Genomic DNA, 15,929 nt, shown 5'->3' on the forward strand with positions numbered 1-15,929 from the left:
GTGCACTGACCCCTGGTCTCATTATAGGCCATAAACGTTTATGAGCATTCGTCATCAGCTTGCTGAGACAACACATTTTATCTCGTTTCCTAGGGCCTCACATCAATAATCTCTGAGGAACTTTCTGTAAGACCAAATCTAGCACCTTCTCCTTCACCCCATATCCCAAAAGGTTTCTCGTGCGTATGTGTTTATTAAGTAGCTAGCTTTTTAATAGATGCAAGAAAACAACAGGACTTTGAAATGTATTTTCTTATGTAAGGATTAAAATCAGAGCAAATTCATATAAGAGAAGGAAATGCTAGAGAGCTGAAGGAATAGACCTGATGTTAATTACTTTACTACCAATTCATCTTAGTTGGGTATATTTGCTGAAATAACCACTTACCTGTAATAGATAGTAGTAAACACTTTCCTTCTGTTTCCCTTTTGTTCTTATACTCCTCTACTACTGGTTTTAAAGCCATCAGTTGTTTCTGCATTCATAAATATCCCCATCACTATCTATTTAACCAAAAATAAGATTAAATTCTCAAATCTAATCTTTGCTAAGAGAAACGCATTTGACATGCTAGACTAAAAATCCTCCTTTCTATATAAGGAGGGTTTTAACACATTTAGATTCCCTTCCTCTCCCTCTAACACCCAAACTAATACTTACCAGCTGCACGTAGCTAAGTCCACCTCAGCTAACTAATGTGCACAAGTATCTTGCATGTGTGCTTTACGTTGCATTTTCAGCTTGAACAGACAACTGCCACATGCTAGAGATAAATAAAATTTAAAACAAAACAAAGCAATTTCTCATAGTCTCGTTAAGACACATGCAACTGGTGTTTGTCCAGGCTATGCACTGGGGAGCCGGGTGGTACAGTCCATTCCTACAGGAGCCACAAGCAAGCGTGGGGATGGAGACACTCTGGCCACCTCCATGGGGTCCAGTAGAGGAAAGAGAAGATCAAAGCCACGGCTCACTCAGCTAATCAATAGAGGGACAACAGAAGGAAGAGAAGTTTTGAGATACTTTCCTTTGCTTGGCCTTATTAGGGATCTCCCCCCCGACTCTGTTCCCTGCTATGAGGTCTAATTCTTAGTTATTAGACAGCTGTGTCTCTTTCCACCATGGAAATTAAGTTGCAAAGAGTCTGTATTGCTGCACGGAGCTGTAATATGCTTCTGGTTATTAAAAAAAAAATAATCTCAGGACAGATGAGCAGAGCTGGGTATTCAGGCAACAAAAGGATTTCTTAAGAGGCATGAACCGCTTCTAGACTGGCCTATTTTTTAAATAACAGTTTTAAATTTAAGAGAGTATTAACCACATATTTCAGCAATCTCACATTAAGCATTTACTGTGCCTAGACACCACACATTCACTTGGTGGCTCACGTGGAAGAAGGATTACTTAATCTAATATTGTAGTCCGCGGCCCGCAGGTGCAATTCTTTCCAAGACAGCAAAGAAAACGGAAGCACTGAACATAGGTAAAGCAAAACCCTACTTAGCTTTCTGTAAGTACAGCTCTCACGAGCACCAAACGAACCTGTCCAAGTGCAGAAACTATTCATTTCCTCTGTAGTCACTTTCAAAATAGCTTGGGAAAAGTTCTCGCAGTAACACAACCACGTCCCTATCACTTTCATCAGAAGTCGCTACAAACCACAGTGAAACCTTCTTGCTCAGAGGAAGCATCTCCCTGGAGCCCTTTCCCTTTTCCTCATCATTATTCAGTCCCTGACCGTAGTTTTAACATTTCAGAGACTATGTATACACTTCATTAGATCACTGATCAAGTCACTGCAATGGATTTCCTACTTGTATTCGTCATCCCCTCTTCTTTCAGCCCTGGATCTATTTCATGCCCCTCCTCGTTCCTTCTTGTGAACACTGGGTCTACTGTTCCATGACAGAAATAACAACACAAGCACACGTTAACACCAACAAATCCTGTATTATAAGGACTTGAATTTCTGTGGATGCTTTGACCTGGGATTTAAAAAAAAAGAAAAAAAGGTGGGGATGAGGGAGAAGACCTAAATAGAGTACTACCACTCAAGGAGCTGAAGTTTAAAAAGTCATACAAAATAATCTCCATAACTCTGGGAGATTGTTTCTCTTGTTCTTATTGTAGTAATTACCAAGGAAGAAATTTTCCTCCTAGCACGTACAATATTTAGAATACCAGGGAAGCACATTTCCTTCACTACTTTTGACCCTGAAATAGGAGACATGTGCATCTAAAAAACCCTGTATTTATTGATCAATTTCCATTTACACAACACTACTGGTGTCACATATGCCCTGCAAGATGCAATTTCTAAGCATTATACGTATTACGAGTGTCACTATACGCATAAAGGACTACAGAAAAAGCTATGCTATAACAGAAGTTTATACCAGCACTGTTGCAAAATTGTGTACACATCAACTATAACAACAGCATTTTCTTTCTTCTCTTCATTCACGCGTTTTGTTTTTTTTTTTCTTGGTTCATCATACCTGAAAGCAGATACACAGAGCTGAAATTCTTCTCCAGTTTGCCCAGTAGCACAGTAAGAAAGCACTCCGATGACAGAGAGGTCACATCTTTCGAGCTTTGGTCATACACTACCACTTCCTGCTTGCAATCAATTTCAATCTGAAACACAAGTAGTTCAGAATGAGATACAAAAGAGGAAGATGATTAAAAGCAGCACTTAATCACCTGCATCAGGGTTCCCACATATTTGCTATGCAGCAGTTCAGATATACAGATTTCTTACGTAGATGTATGTAAAACAGATTTTATTTTACACTTAATTGCCTGATCCAATTTAATTCCTTTCAGAGTTTGTAAATTGATTATTTGCTCCAAATTGAAGCACACACTGCAAATTCCTACCATTAAGTAATTTTATGTCACTTGTAAAATGCTTTACCTTCAGCTAGGTTGGTTGGTTTGTTTAAAAACTACGCTTTTTAAAAGAAGGCCCTACCTCAGTTTCTGCTTCTGTACAGCAGTACAGAGACCTTAAACTGCCTATAGCCATCTATACAACTTTATGTATAAAATGTGCTCTAGGTAGTAATAATAAATAATAAATATATAAATAAGTAATAACAATAAAAGGCTTCAGTTTTTAATATGTCAAAGCAAGAACATAATAAATTATTTTTGTAACCAAAACATTTGAAACAAGTACGAATGGATTAAAAAAAAAACCACAACAAAACACACATAGATACACATGAAGTTGAAAAAAGCTTAGCTATTTTCTTTTCACAAGTAACACTATTTAAAAAAAACAACAACAACCCACAAACAAAACACCAACCAAAACCCCATCAAACTACTCACACGAAAAGTATTTCAAACAGCAAGTAGGAACCAGGACTGACAGAGCTACAGTTTCTTTGCAAACTCTACGACCACTTGCTAAGCAATCCCTGCCACCACAGATCCCACAGAATCCTTCAAAGTTTAGAATGAGAATGTTCCCTGCCTTAATTACATACATTTAAGGGACTATGCTTTGCAAGACATACAAGAACCCTGAGAGCATTCTTTCTGAGTAATTTCTAAATCCCTCCCCATTACTCTGTCGCTTAGGGGAGATCAGGCTACAAAGAATCCCCAAGATAAACTCAGCAGTAACCAATAGTCTCTTAAATCAGGGAAGAGCTCGGCAAAACTTGGTCCCCCAATTTTTTTTTTTTTTTTTTTTTTTTTTTTTCATAAAAACACAAATACCTAAGGGAAAATTATTACAAGTTGCTTTCCAGGCACTGTTTTAAACAAACGCAAGGTATAATAGGAAAATGCCCCCTACCTTGTGTTTTGCTGAATGCTGAATGAGCTCTGTAATCAAAACTTTGTCCTGCTGCAGCCTCCGCTTCATGAGCTTGGAGCAGTTGATGTTGATGGCATCCAAGATGTGGGACGTATTGTATTCCACAAAGGGGCGGCTATCAATCAGCAGCAATTTTTCTGTACCACTCTCCAGCAAAGCCACCAACTTCTCGGCGACAATGAGTTGAGTCCTGATCATCTCATCGGCCATGACAACAATAAGGCCTCTTTCACCACCTCCCTCTCTAATTTACGGCGATGATGTAATGGCTGTGTACTCAAAGGCTTAGCCACACCATTGTACTAGAAGTGTGTGAGGTCATGCTGGTAGTGACTGGCAAAAGAAAAGTTAAACCCATTTTCAGAAAGAACTCTTCAGCTGAATGTCTCCTCCTGCTTCCAGTTGATGTGCCGTTACAAAGGGTTCATTCCACAAAGCAGCCCCTCACATCTGATTCATCGGGAGATGACTATGGAGTAGCCATTTCACTACTCAAACAAAAGACGCTTTCTGGCTGCCGCGGCATTACATCATTCTTTACCTTTGCTCCCACCCATCAGCTTTGCAGTGGACTAAGAGCCTGTAAGAAAGGGAAGATAAAAAAAAAACAAACAAACAATCAAAAAAAAAACCCAAAACCAACAACCATAAACCAGATGAGACCATGAAAGTTTGCAGAACAAAACATCCAACTTTGAGGCTAACTGCACAGTGGTATCTACCATATAATAAATAGACTCCTGAGAAGTTCCCCTCTCTGCCAAACACCTAGAGAGAGTATTTGCAACTACAGTCTCTGAATCTATTCCAACGATCCTGCCGGGACAATTATCTTGTATTTCAGGCAACGTACCCTGTCTTAATTGCAGACTTTTGTTGCCACTAGCTCTGCCTCTTCACGAGAATTTGTTAGAATATAATTAAGAGATACTGCCCTAAATCATGGTATTCCTCTCAACAGCAAAACTAATTAGATGCGTTTCAGCACTTCACCACTTACTAAGAAGTTGTAAAATTAGTTAAGATACATTTTTAAAGTTTAACACGGTGGAAAGTATTTCACAAGCCAGCACTGCAAGTCGGGGAACTGAAACCGTACAAAAGAAAGGACGAAACTTCCATCCGCCTCTCTCCTTTAAGAACACGGTTGAAGAGAAACCAGAAGAACAAGATGCTACATCAGGACACAAGCATTTTATTTGAATTAATCACCAGCCATGGAACAGAGGCCTCGTGAATACGCCACTGAAAGGTAAAGCAGTGAGCACTGTCTCTGGCCCGTCTGGAGCAGATGGGACAGTTACATGAGGTACATTACATTTTTCACACATGATAAACAATATCCGAAGCAAACCATACTTGCGTAAAATTAGATCCTGACAGCATCCAAACCGCATCAGCCAAAATGGCAGCAGCTGCAGAGCAGTGAAAACACCTGACATGTTTCACCACCCGTTTGTATTACTGCCTCAGTTGTCCTAGGCTTTCCAGAGTCTCCCAAAATACACTGTGGTGGAACAAGTCCCTGGAGGAACACACTCCTCACAAAGGAGCCACCACGGGGCTTCACCCATAAGGGATTTGGCTGCACTTCAGCGCATGCAGTCCTGCAGCTATAGATCCAACAGAAAACACAAGTCCACTTGCTTTGCTCCCATAGTTCAAAACTCAGCCTCTTAGTGCAATCATGGGTATTTACAGATGACAACCGTCTACATAAGGGTGCAAACAACAACTCTGGAAGAAACACAAGCCACATGTTCAGCTGCCTCAGTAATCAGCTCCAGCGAGGGGAGACAGCTGAGGGTGGTGACTTCTTCAACCGAGGTGGCAGAGCTCACAGGTCAGAGCCCGGCCACGAAAGGACAAGCCTGACAGAGCTCCTCACCTCATCAGAATGGCAGACTGTTTGGAAATGACCAATCTGGGCTCAAATTGGTTCAGGGTACAGCCAGCTCAGCAAGAAGCCACATTTCTCCAGTTTGCTTGTCTCACTCCATGCCATTCCCTTTTCCTGTTTGGGGACGCGATTTTAGGTCACAGAACTATGCAACACCTCTTGCACAAAAAGCAAAGCGTGCCTTCAAGCGAGTCTTGTGTCAGTTGGGGCCCATGCCACCCAGCCTGTGACCCAAGCAGCCTGTCCACCTCTGCTTTCTGCTGGCTGGGACAAAGCAAAATAACACAACCGTCACAAAACTGAAGTGGCCAGATGAAGAAAATAAAAATCCATTCGACTGACACTCTTGAGGCAGCGAAGCATTTGTAAACCGAAGCAAGTTATGAGGATACACGCACATACAGGTACATAGGGGGATGATGATTTTATATATATATTTTTTAAATAGTTTTACATCACAGGGTTCAGCTGAAAAACTCAGAGTTTACTTATAGTGTTGACTTGCTGCTTCAGTTTGAAATGTTTGTTATTTATCTTAATTGCAAGTAGAGTCATGAGTTCAAACTGATTTATAGATAGTTTATTGAAAGTCCTGTTACAGCAACAGGTCAGTTGTGTTTAGCAATGGGAAATCCCAGGCCAGCAGATGTTCTGCTTGTTAGATATATTATACAAATCTAATAAATTAAATTCTGAAAAAAGTAAAAACTTTAACAACCCAAAAAAGAAAACTCAAAGAAATTTATTTTGTGAGACTTTCATGTAGCAATACAAGAAAAACACTAGATTTCACATAAACAGCCATTAGGTTGACAAAATGTGATTTTCGATTTCCCCGACTTTGCTGCTATAGAGCCAGTGCTTTTAAGCTTGTCCACATAAATGTAAGCGTATAGCAGTAAAATGCATATTCCTCTAAACTACAAAATTTATTGGAAAAACTACTATACCAAGATTAATTAAACCTATTAGAAAAACCCAACCCTGTCTTTGCAACCTGGTTGGCAGGTGTGCTCCCCCTCAAAGAGCAGTCATTATATATTTGAGCCCTCAGGCTCTCTGTAGACACACTGGAAGCTATGAAAAGTCTATGCCATTATGCAATGAGGGGGGGAAAGTGAAACTTGATAGTTGTGTCCATTGTTTGTTTTTTTTATTTCCGAGAAAAAAGCATTCTGCATTTTTTAATTGTTTCTCTTAACATGTCCGGTCGTGAATTTTGATTCTCTTTTATTTGTATCAAAGGCTGCCAGATACCAAACCCACTGAACTCAATGAAAACTTTTCCACTAGCTCTAGTGGGAATTGGCTCTAGCTCTTTTGTGAGCTAGACAGTTTGTTCGTGAACTAGACAGTTTGTTTTGATGGGTAAATTGCTGACTTAAAGTCCAAGTAATAACAGGAAAATAAAGCAGCTGAGAAACTACAGAACTCTCAAACAGGCTGTTAAAAACACATAATCTTTAACTTGCAACTTTCAATTTGGGTATATTTCTTATCTTCTAAATGCTTACTGCTTGCTGTCCCAGCCTTCACTCTTGTATGATGGAAGGTTTCATAAGACCCTTAAAAAGAGCATGTAAGTAACATAAGGCAAGTGGGATAACAGTCAAGAATCCTTTTAATTAACACTATTACCTTAATGTATAGGTATGTGTTAGGTTTCTGAAAGCATTCTGCCCATGGCTTGAAAGTAATAAACTTAACAGTAATGTCACACTGAGTTATTCTGATTGAAATCCTATTTTGACAGAAACAGCTCCATTGGGCAGGGGAAGAACAACATTTTTATCAATTACAGGTTTTTGTTTAAAGCCTTTCTGTTCCTGGTACTATCAGACTTTGGGACTCTCTCTTGGGACCTATCTCAACAAGAGAAACCGGCAGCCTCCTGCTTTAGGTAAACACTAGAGTTCTCCTCCCCTTCCTGGTAGCTGCTCTTATCATTCAGCTACTATGAGGTGTTGAAATATCTGTTTATTTTCTAATCATAGTTTGTAAAAAGCTAAAATTCGATTTCTTGACTGTTCTCTTTCTGCTGTGCTACTTAGTGACTTAGATCACAATGGTATGTATTGACACTGTAGTGCCACATAAAATGATGCAATATAACGCTTTGCCCTAAATAGGCCGTTACGTGGCTGATCTTCAAGCTAGGAAACCATCTTAGTCACAGGATGTTCTACACTGAAATCAGGATTACCAAAAATTGATCTGTAATCGAGCTATGAGAATACTGCATGAGATCACTCACATACACGCTGGTAATACTGCATGGCTTCTTCCTCCTTGTAGATGGACTGCAACACGTGGCACTGCTTTTTACCTCTTCTTTTAAAGAGGAGAATAAAGCTTTTAACTCACTGTAGAACTAAAAGGAACTGTTCCACACTTGCCCCGTATTTTTACAGTTTCTCCGTACTGTTTAAAGAAGCAAAACAAACCCCCTGCTACCTGCTATCTTCCATACAAGCAACCGTGGATCTCTAATATTTCAGGAAGAAAATTTTCACTCCGAGGGTGGTGAGTCACTGGAACAGGTTGCCCTGGAAAGTTGTGGATGCCCCATCCCTGGAAGTGTTCAAGGCCAGGCTGGATGGGGCTTTGAGCAGCCTGGTCTAGTGGGAGGTGTCCCTGCCCATGGCAGGGGGGCTGGAACTAGATGGTCTTTAAGATCCCTTCCAACCCAAACCATTCTATGATTCTAGTATGTATGTGTAATGCTGCCACAGAACTACAGGATCCCTCTTTGCCTCAGGGATTCCTGTCCCCATCCCAAATAGCTCAGATGGAGCGAAGCAGTGAACCACATAACTGGAAACTTGGCACTTAAGTTGTGTGTTTGATCCTTCAGTCAAAATAACTCACATTTTATATGCATTCCTAATTTCTACTTCTAGCATTTCAACTCCTTTATGTCATAAAAGGATGCTTATTTGAGTTATCTCAGGCTTTGGCTGATACTATAGCAACTATTTTTAAAGAGTAGTTAGAACATATGTAGTGAGAACATATTTTAAAAACCTCTCAGAACGACGCTCTAGTTCTTCCTCGGTTAACAAACCAGCAAAGACCCTGCAGAAGCCTTGCTCTGAAAGACTTCTACCTCGCGTAAGAAGATAACCTTGAAGTTGAACCTTGGTGTCATTAACGCCCTGCAATTTTGCTCCCAACGTCACTAAATGCCTGCTTTGGCAGGTGCCTGCAGCAGCGCTCCCACATACGTCACTGCTGCATGGCACAACGCCAACAAAATAACTTTACAGCGTCTGAACATTAGAAGGTCCTGAAGGGCAGCTTTTGCACACCCAGCCTGAGACACCTGAAAGAGCTGATTTTTTAAAACTCTGTATTTTTCTACTTTCTAGAGGCAAACACATGCACATATGAGAAAATTTCTATCCTCCCCTACAGTCAAATTCCCTCTCATGTTTCTCAGGATGGGCACGAGCATAAAAAAGAAACCAAAAAGCTGAATCAAAATGCAGAGGTAGGAGATCCCAAACTGCAGGATACATGCCACTGTCGGCACAACAGCTGTTTTCAAAGGAGTATTTGGCTTCGGTGTTACAGAGCTGGGAGCTGACAGTGTTCAATAGCCAGTGCCACCACCATCAGCACCAGTCCCTACCACCACCACCACACGTGACACTGAACAAACAAGCCTCCACAAACTCCTGCATCAGAGAGGAACTCCTGATGTAGGGATCACAGGGTGAATTCCCACTCCCGCAAGATGTCTTCCCCCCCCTCAACATCTATGACAGACACAGCATTCCCTCACCAACCTCAGGAAGATGGGAATAAAGTTGTCCTGGACAGATGCTTGTAACCTATGCTGCTAGAGGCTGAGCGACAATCAAGGAGAGAGAGAGGGCCGATCCTTGATCAAGTTGCTACCCATTAGTAGAGAGAAACACAAAGCATCTGTTGGAGCACAAGGCAAATAAGATTTCTAAGTGAAAGTGAGGAATGGCTATACTTCTGAATTCAGCAAGCAAGCCAATAAATTCTAGAGATCAAAAACTGCGTAATATAAAGTCTGGGGAAAAAAAAACGTAAATGAGATTACAAGAAGCCTATGTCTTGCCTGCCATTGTGCAGAACACAGGAGTGAGATTACAAATGCTTGTGATTTGAAAGAAGAGCTCTGTTAACAAGGGCTCCTGTTCGTCAACTGAGAGGAATGAGGGTGTCTTTTGGCATTTCAGGGGACTCAAGCAAGTGTTGTCACCTTGTAAGCACACCATTTCCTCACGTTGGTTGGGGGTGGAAGAACACAGACCTTCCCCCACCCTCCCCACCACACTCCACTTTGGTGCAAGAGTGGAGAGCAGAAAGGCAGTCACTCAAATAGAAACACGCAGTTGGGTTTTTTGTTTGGTTTGTTTGGTTTTTTTCCCAAATGTCACTTATGCATCATGTTCATAAAAGAGAAGCAGTTTTAAGAATTTCACCCCAGTTTTCTCTGCTTACCTGTATGATCAGAATGGCTGCTCCCCCCTCTCCTACTTTCAGCACATCTGTACTTTAGATCTAGATATGCAGTCAAAACGGAATAGTTTTCTATTCCTTGTAGAAATAGCAGCCACATGCGTTTTAGATCGCACACTGTACATTCATGAAAAAGGCAAGTATAATCCATTGGAAAAAAAATACAAGGAGAATTTTTTGCTCCGTGCTCCATACCCCTTCATCCTAATTGACTAATTACTTACTAGTTCTAAAGAAAAGTCACCCCATTTCACTGTGCTCACCAATCTGAGAACCGAGGCATGGAGATACAGAGTCAGAAAGGAAATCAGCTTCCCATCAATAAGCTGCATAAAACACCTCCAGTTTAGATTTTTAATCTCACTCTATTTATACATCTAATACTGAGTGACCTTTTTACTACCAGAATTGTAAGATAGCTGGGCTAAGCAAGATGAATCGACCTGCCATTTAGATAATGGTATGACATTGGTTTTTATACAAATAGTGGTATTTGAAATAATATAGGCATTTCTACTACAAAAAAACCCAAAACAAAACAAACCACCAAACTACCACATTTTGGTGACACAGCCCTCAAATATGTGCAATATTCTTGCAAATATTATCCATGCACCAATACCAACTCTGAGCACTGAGCCTGATGATCATCACTTGCATTTACCAAGAAGTCACCCCCTTTGACATTTACTGTTTAATAATAAACGTTTATTATGTGCTATAGCAGGGAAATTTGACTGATAGAATGTGAGCTCATGGGAAGCGTTAGAGCGTGCTGTTGATAACATTGCATCACTCTATTCAACAGCTCAGAGACTTTATTTGAGGACTCCTCTCTCCACCCATACAAGCAAGAAGCTCTTTCCATTTCAAAATACTTTTTCCTTGTAGGTTCACAGCGTATAGTTCTGTGACACCTAGAAGGAAGGCTTACCTAATCCACTCCAAACAAATGCAACGATACATAACATTTTTAGTTTCCTATCGCCTGGGACACTAGGCAACCAGGAAGTTTCAATGGATTTTTAAAAGATTACTCTCTCCGTATGATTTCCAAGTCAAAGCAACTGGAAATTCTGGAGTATTTTATATGAATTCATTATTGCTTCACATCAAAAGCAATTACTCACCTACATTTAAGTCAAAATCTAAATGGGCTGAACAGGGTGGTTCACATACAAAGGCCAGTAGAGGGAAATACCTAAACATAAGAAAATAAAAAAAAAAAAAAAAATCCTTATTACAAGTATAAGAAACCCAAAAAAACCCAAACCAGAAAAACCCCAGAAAATGGATTTCACACTTTCAGTGTAGTCATTTGCTGTAAAAGTCCCCCAAATACACGAAAACCTAGGTGAGAAGAGATCTATAAATGCTAGCATTCACTTAAATGGACAGGGTCGAAAATTAAAAGTTACATTATATTGATTTTCTAAAAGAAAAGGAGAAAAAAAAAAACACCCAAAACCCCACAGCATATCTCTCCACCTTCTTGAAAAAGAAAAAACGAAAAAGCTGGAGATTCTTAAAAAAACAACAGCCAAACAAAAAAGCCCAACCAACAATAGCCTTCCGAACAATTTGACACACCTACCTGCTAGAAAACTAATCTGTAACTAGCACTCACAGGTGATGCATTTGCGTGATTTCAAGCGAATTCATAAACTCTTGTTCAGTATCAATACAGGAGATTGCCACAAGTCAGTCTGATTACAGCCTGGACAAAGACTAACAAAACAGAATGTCTCGGGTAATTAATCCCACCTCACCACACGCTAAAAAAGCCAACACTGAAAGCCAGTAACACTGGCGTCACCAATCATTACGTATAGTCATACCCGTACAACCTCTATACAAAGCACCTCCTGTTCCTACGTGAACAAATTAAATTATAACCTGTACATGAGGAAGTAAAAATAAACATATTAGTGTCAATTCCAAACTATTTCCTGGCCAGCTAAAAAACAAGATTCAAATCACCGCTATCAAGAGATGACAGCTCCACTTAATCACTGTAACATAAACCATGATAATAAATTCTTGCCAAGTGCTGCCTTACTACGAAATCCAGGAGTGGCGCCGAATCACGTAGTAAATGACATGACAACCATGAAGAGCCACGGCAGCAGAGGGCTGAGTGCATTACGAGAGTCAGCGAAGAGATTCACAACCCACGTCATCTCACAAGGAAAGGAGCTACAAGAATCACCTCTCTGTCTTTAGGCAACTGCTCCAAAAGCCTTGCAAACGCCAACAGTAGAACATGAGGCTACAGCCCTTCAGATAATTAACGAGTTGGCTACCCAGACCACGCTCTGCTCACTGGGACGTACACCTCGACTGGGACCCGTGTGTTTGTCCCTGGGAGGTCCCAGGCTGGAGATCCTCTCGCCTGTCCACCATTAGCATACTGGCGTACCTATGCGAGAGCAGCAGGGCAGAGAGGTGGATAAGAAGATCTGTTGAAGGTTGTGCCAGGTCCATGTCTCCTCCTGCTTGCTCCAGCTGGCAGACACCCTTTCGAGCCCCAGGAAGGGGCTCGGCAGATCTCCCTTGCTCCTTCCCCTAGTCCATCGGCAGACGGCAATGGAGAACAAAGAGAAAGCTCATCCTACTCATGGTATTTGTTGCTATCCCCTTTTCTAATCTCATCCCCGGAAATTAAAACTAAGACAAGACCCTATGATCAGAGACCACCTTGTGATAGTCCAAGGAAACAAAGTACTGGGACAAAAGGCGTCTCCTTTTTTGTTCCTTAGTGCTTCACATGCAGTTTCTGAAGTCTCTTTGAAAGCTGCTAGGTAGTCTTCACGTTCGCTACTACATGCCATCCATGCCTCTCTAAAGTCCTTACAAATAAACTAGCTACCACCTCAGGAAACTATATACTCTTTTTCCCACTTTAATGAATAGAAGTAAATCAGGAGTTTAAAGCAGCCCCCAGGAGCCTTCATTTCAGCATTGGGCGCAATTAATTCTGCTGAAGAGCGGATGAGAAACAAAGCATATACTTAATTTCAACATAGTTTACTGGGGGAAGGAGGTGTCACATCTTTAGAACAGGATCCACTCGTGATTGAAGACTGAGCTGCTGCAAGTTCAGCCATAAGCATTAAGCGCATTTGGAAATTCCCTGGCAATGCTGTTAAAGGAACAGACATTTCCTGTAATTTTCGGAAACATTTTATATCTCCCCTCCTCCTTTTTAGACTTGGTGGTAAGAAGGGGGAGGGAGGGAGAAAGAGAGAGAGGATACCATGTTACCATTAAGTGAAATATGAATGAGCCACCCAAGTTTAAAGTGGAAACTTCAGTTATTTGTGCTTAGGAGAAAGTTTAAAAAAAAAAAAAAAAAAAAAAGTCTTTCATCATTAAGAGGCTAGGATTTTTCTGCTGACTTTAGGAAAAGAAATATACATCCTTTCAATTAGGGTGAATTACAAAAGGATATAAACTTGCCTTTTTACTTACTTCTGGCAAATAAGAAGTCCTCCAGGCCTTATTTAAATACCTTTTTCTATTTTCCAGAATTAGAAATGGATGCCTTTTTTTCTCCTCTCTTGCTCAGGGCCTTCCCTCAACTGCAGCTAAACAAACCCAACCAGTTGGGTCACACGGAGCGGAGCGTTCCTCCCCCAGCGACAGAGCTCCGGGGCATCAGGCAACTTAGAAGCCAGGGAGAGACTTGAACAGTCAAGAGTGACAGCATCCTTCTAAGGACCTCAGTACCTACCTCTCCTTTCCTAAAAACCTAATCTTGTATGAAGTATCTGGCGTAAAATTTATAAAATTTACAATAAATCACAAAATTATGTTGTTTGCCTATGTAATCCGAGTCTGAAGAGATCCAACCCAAAGCCACAGCACACAATGTAAAAATCCACAAACTGAATTAAAAGTGGAGGACAGTTGTCTATCCTTAGAAAACACACCACGAGTGCTATTTGGGTCTTGTACACCGAATGGTGAAGATTCGTCATTTAATTGTGACAACCGGCAAAGTCCACGCATGCCAGTCTCTACCAGCAACTGTATTTTAGCTTTCGATTCAAAGACACAAAGTACAAAAAGGGAAATCCTTAAATGGCTGAACTACTTTATAAATCCTCGAGCTGTTGAAATTTCAGCATATCCTTACTCTTTGTAGAGCAAGACTGCTTTACAGCGGACCCTTTCGTGACACCAGGGTTTCCATCTACTTACACAACCCGCACATCCTGAATCGACCGACCATGTTCTGCAGCTCTGCAGACCAATACGAACAGCGACTGTTGTATTTTACACGGTCATCTTTTTGCTGAGAAACAGATTAAAAGGAGGAGGGCTCTGAAGAGTAGTGCTAAATAAACATCAAGCACAGCAGTTGTAACAGTCCATGCTACTTCTTCAAAAGGCTTCCCATGAAAGAGGGTAAGATGGGACCTCAGAGTCTTCAAATAATAGTTAGCCTTTAAGTTTAAGGCCTTTTGCCTAGTGAGAGATGTTAAGGGGGAGACGTTCAAATAATATGGGCCAGCAAATAAGGAGCCAAAAATTAAAAAAAAAAAAAATAAAAATAAGAAGGGCAGCTCTGATCTGCTTTGTGGTCACTGTATGATGAAAACAGAAGGTGGATCTGAAGCCTTCGTACAAGAAACAGGATGGATTAAAGGCAGAGGATAATGATGGTAATTTTATTAGGGAAATAAATCAGAATAGCTTCTGGGCAAGGCAGGGGTGAATTTCTTGCAACAGACTTTTTAATGACTCTTCTCCTAAATTAAATTGAATGACTAAAGATCACAGTGAGTCAATCTCCTTTAAGAACAGAAACGCGTGAACTACTTCCACGGTACGGTACTCCGTGGGTTAAAATGTTCTGGTCTTTCACCCATTTGAGGAAATGACACCAGTTCTCCCGGAAGGCAACATGCACATTCAACCCCTTCACATCAGGGCATGAGAAAGTTTGGAAGGAATTTCTTCTATTTTTTTTTATTATTTTTTTTTAAACTGTCAACATTAATACTTTGTTTCTTCCTGCTTGTGGCTGAAAATACAGTGCTGCCCTGCATGCCTGTCCTGTCAGCTGTACAGAGAAACATCTAGAAGTTTAAAAAAACCCCAAAACTAATAAGTGTTAACTAAATCTGTTGTTAAACTCATTTAAAAAATTCCCTGCGTATTCAAAAAAAAAAATAATATTGTGAGCAGTGTATGCTACATAGTGATAAACGCACACAGAAGCACCTTCAGAAGGGATGCTGGGCCAAATAAAACATTGACATTACACATACGTAAGTTCAGTCCTACTCAGTAAAGAAGGTAAGTTTAATTGGGTTTCTCCCTAACTGACATTTATATGGCAAGGAAACAGAACAGATGGTGGAAAACAGTGAGTCCTGAAACACGGTACAGACCAACCATCTCGAGGTGGGGGTTGAGAAGGAAACGCAGAGATAGATGGCTCCCAATTAACATGGTGGAATAATTCAAGTTGTTAGGTGTTCCCCAAAATTAAACAGTTGCAGTAATCCTGTTAAGAGGTCTCCCATTCTGGGCTGTGCAGAGTAGGAAGGGTTCCAGGCTATGACATGGAGTGACTGCTGAATGAGGCCCAGAAAGTAAATTAACAAACTCCTAGATCCGGATGATTGGGACCCAAACCTCTCACCATGGTGTAAAACTCCTGACAGCTCACATGCTGGGAACCCAACATATTTTCA

General features: G+C 40.8%; 1 protein-coding gene across 14 annotated transcripts in view; it reads right to left on the reverse strand.

The window, feature by feature from the left end:
• DUSP16 (dual specificity phosphatase 16) overlaps positions 1-15,929 on the reverse strand; it is a 71,627-nt gene that overhangs the window by 25,236 nt on the left and 30,462 nt on the right. For 7 of the 14 annotated variants that reach the window (XM_054188573.1, XM_054188575.1, XM_054188572.1 and 4 more), the window contains 3 exons: positions 11,355-11,425; positions 3,810-4,410; positions 2,500-2,638 (listed from right to left, as the gene is read on the reverse strand). In XM_054188573.1, coding sequence (XP_054044548.1) covers positions 2,500-2,638; positions 3,810-4,040 — 370 coding nt within the window. In that variant the 5' untranslated portion in view covers positions 4,041-4,410; positions 11,355-11,425. Of the gene's footprint in view, positions 1-2,499; positions 2,639-3,809; positions 4,411-5,718; positions 5,738-9,518; positions 9,658-11,354; positions 11,426-15,929 lie in introns of those variants that run through there. The other 7 variants (XM_054188576.1, XM_054188581.1, XM_054188577.1 and 4 more) reach the window with 4 other exon arrangements.

The sequence above is a fragment of the Rissa tridactyla genome, chromosome 1 (assembly GCF_028500815.1).
Source record: "Rissa tridactyla isolate bRisTri1 chromosome 1, bRisTri1.patW.cur.20221130, whole genome shotgun sequence".
In the NCBI taxonomy this organism is placed as follows: domain Eukaryota; kingdom Metazoa; phylum Chordata; class Aves; order Charadriiformes; family Laridae; genus Rissa; species Rissa tridactyla.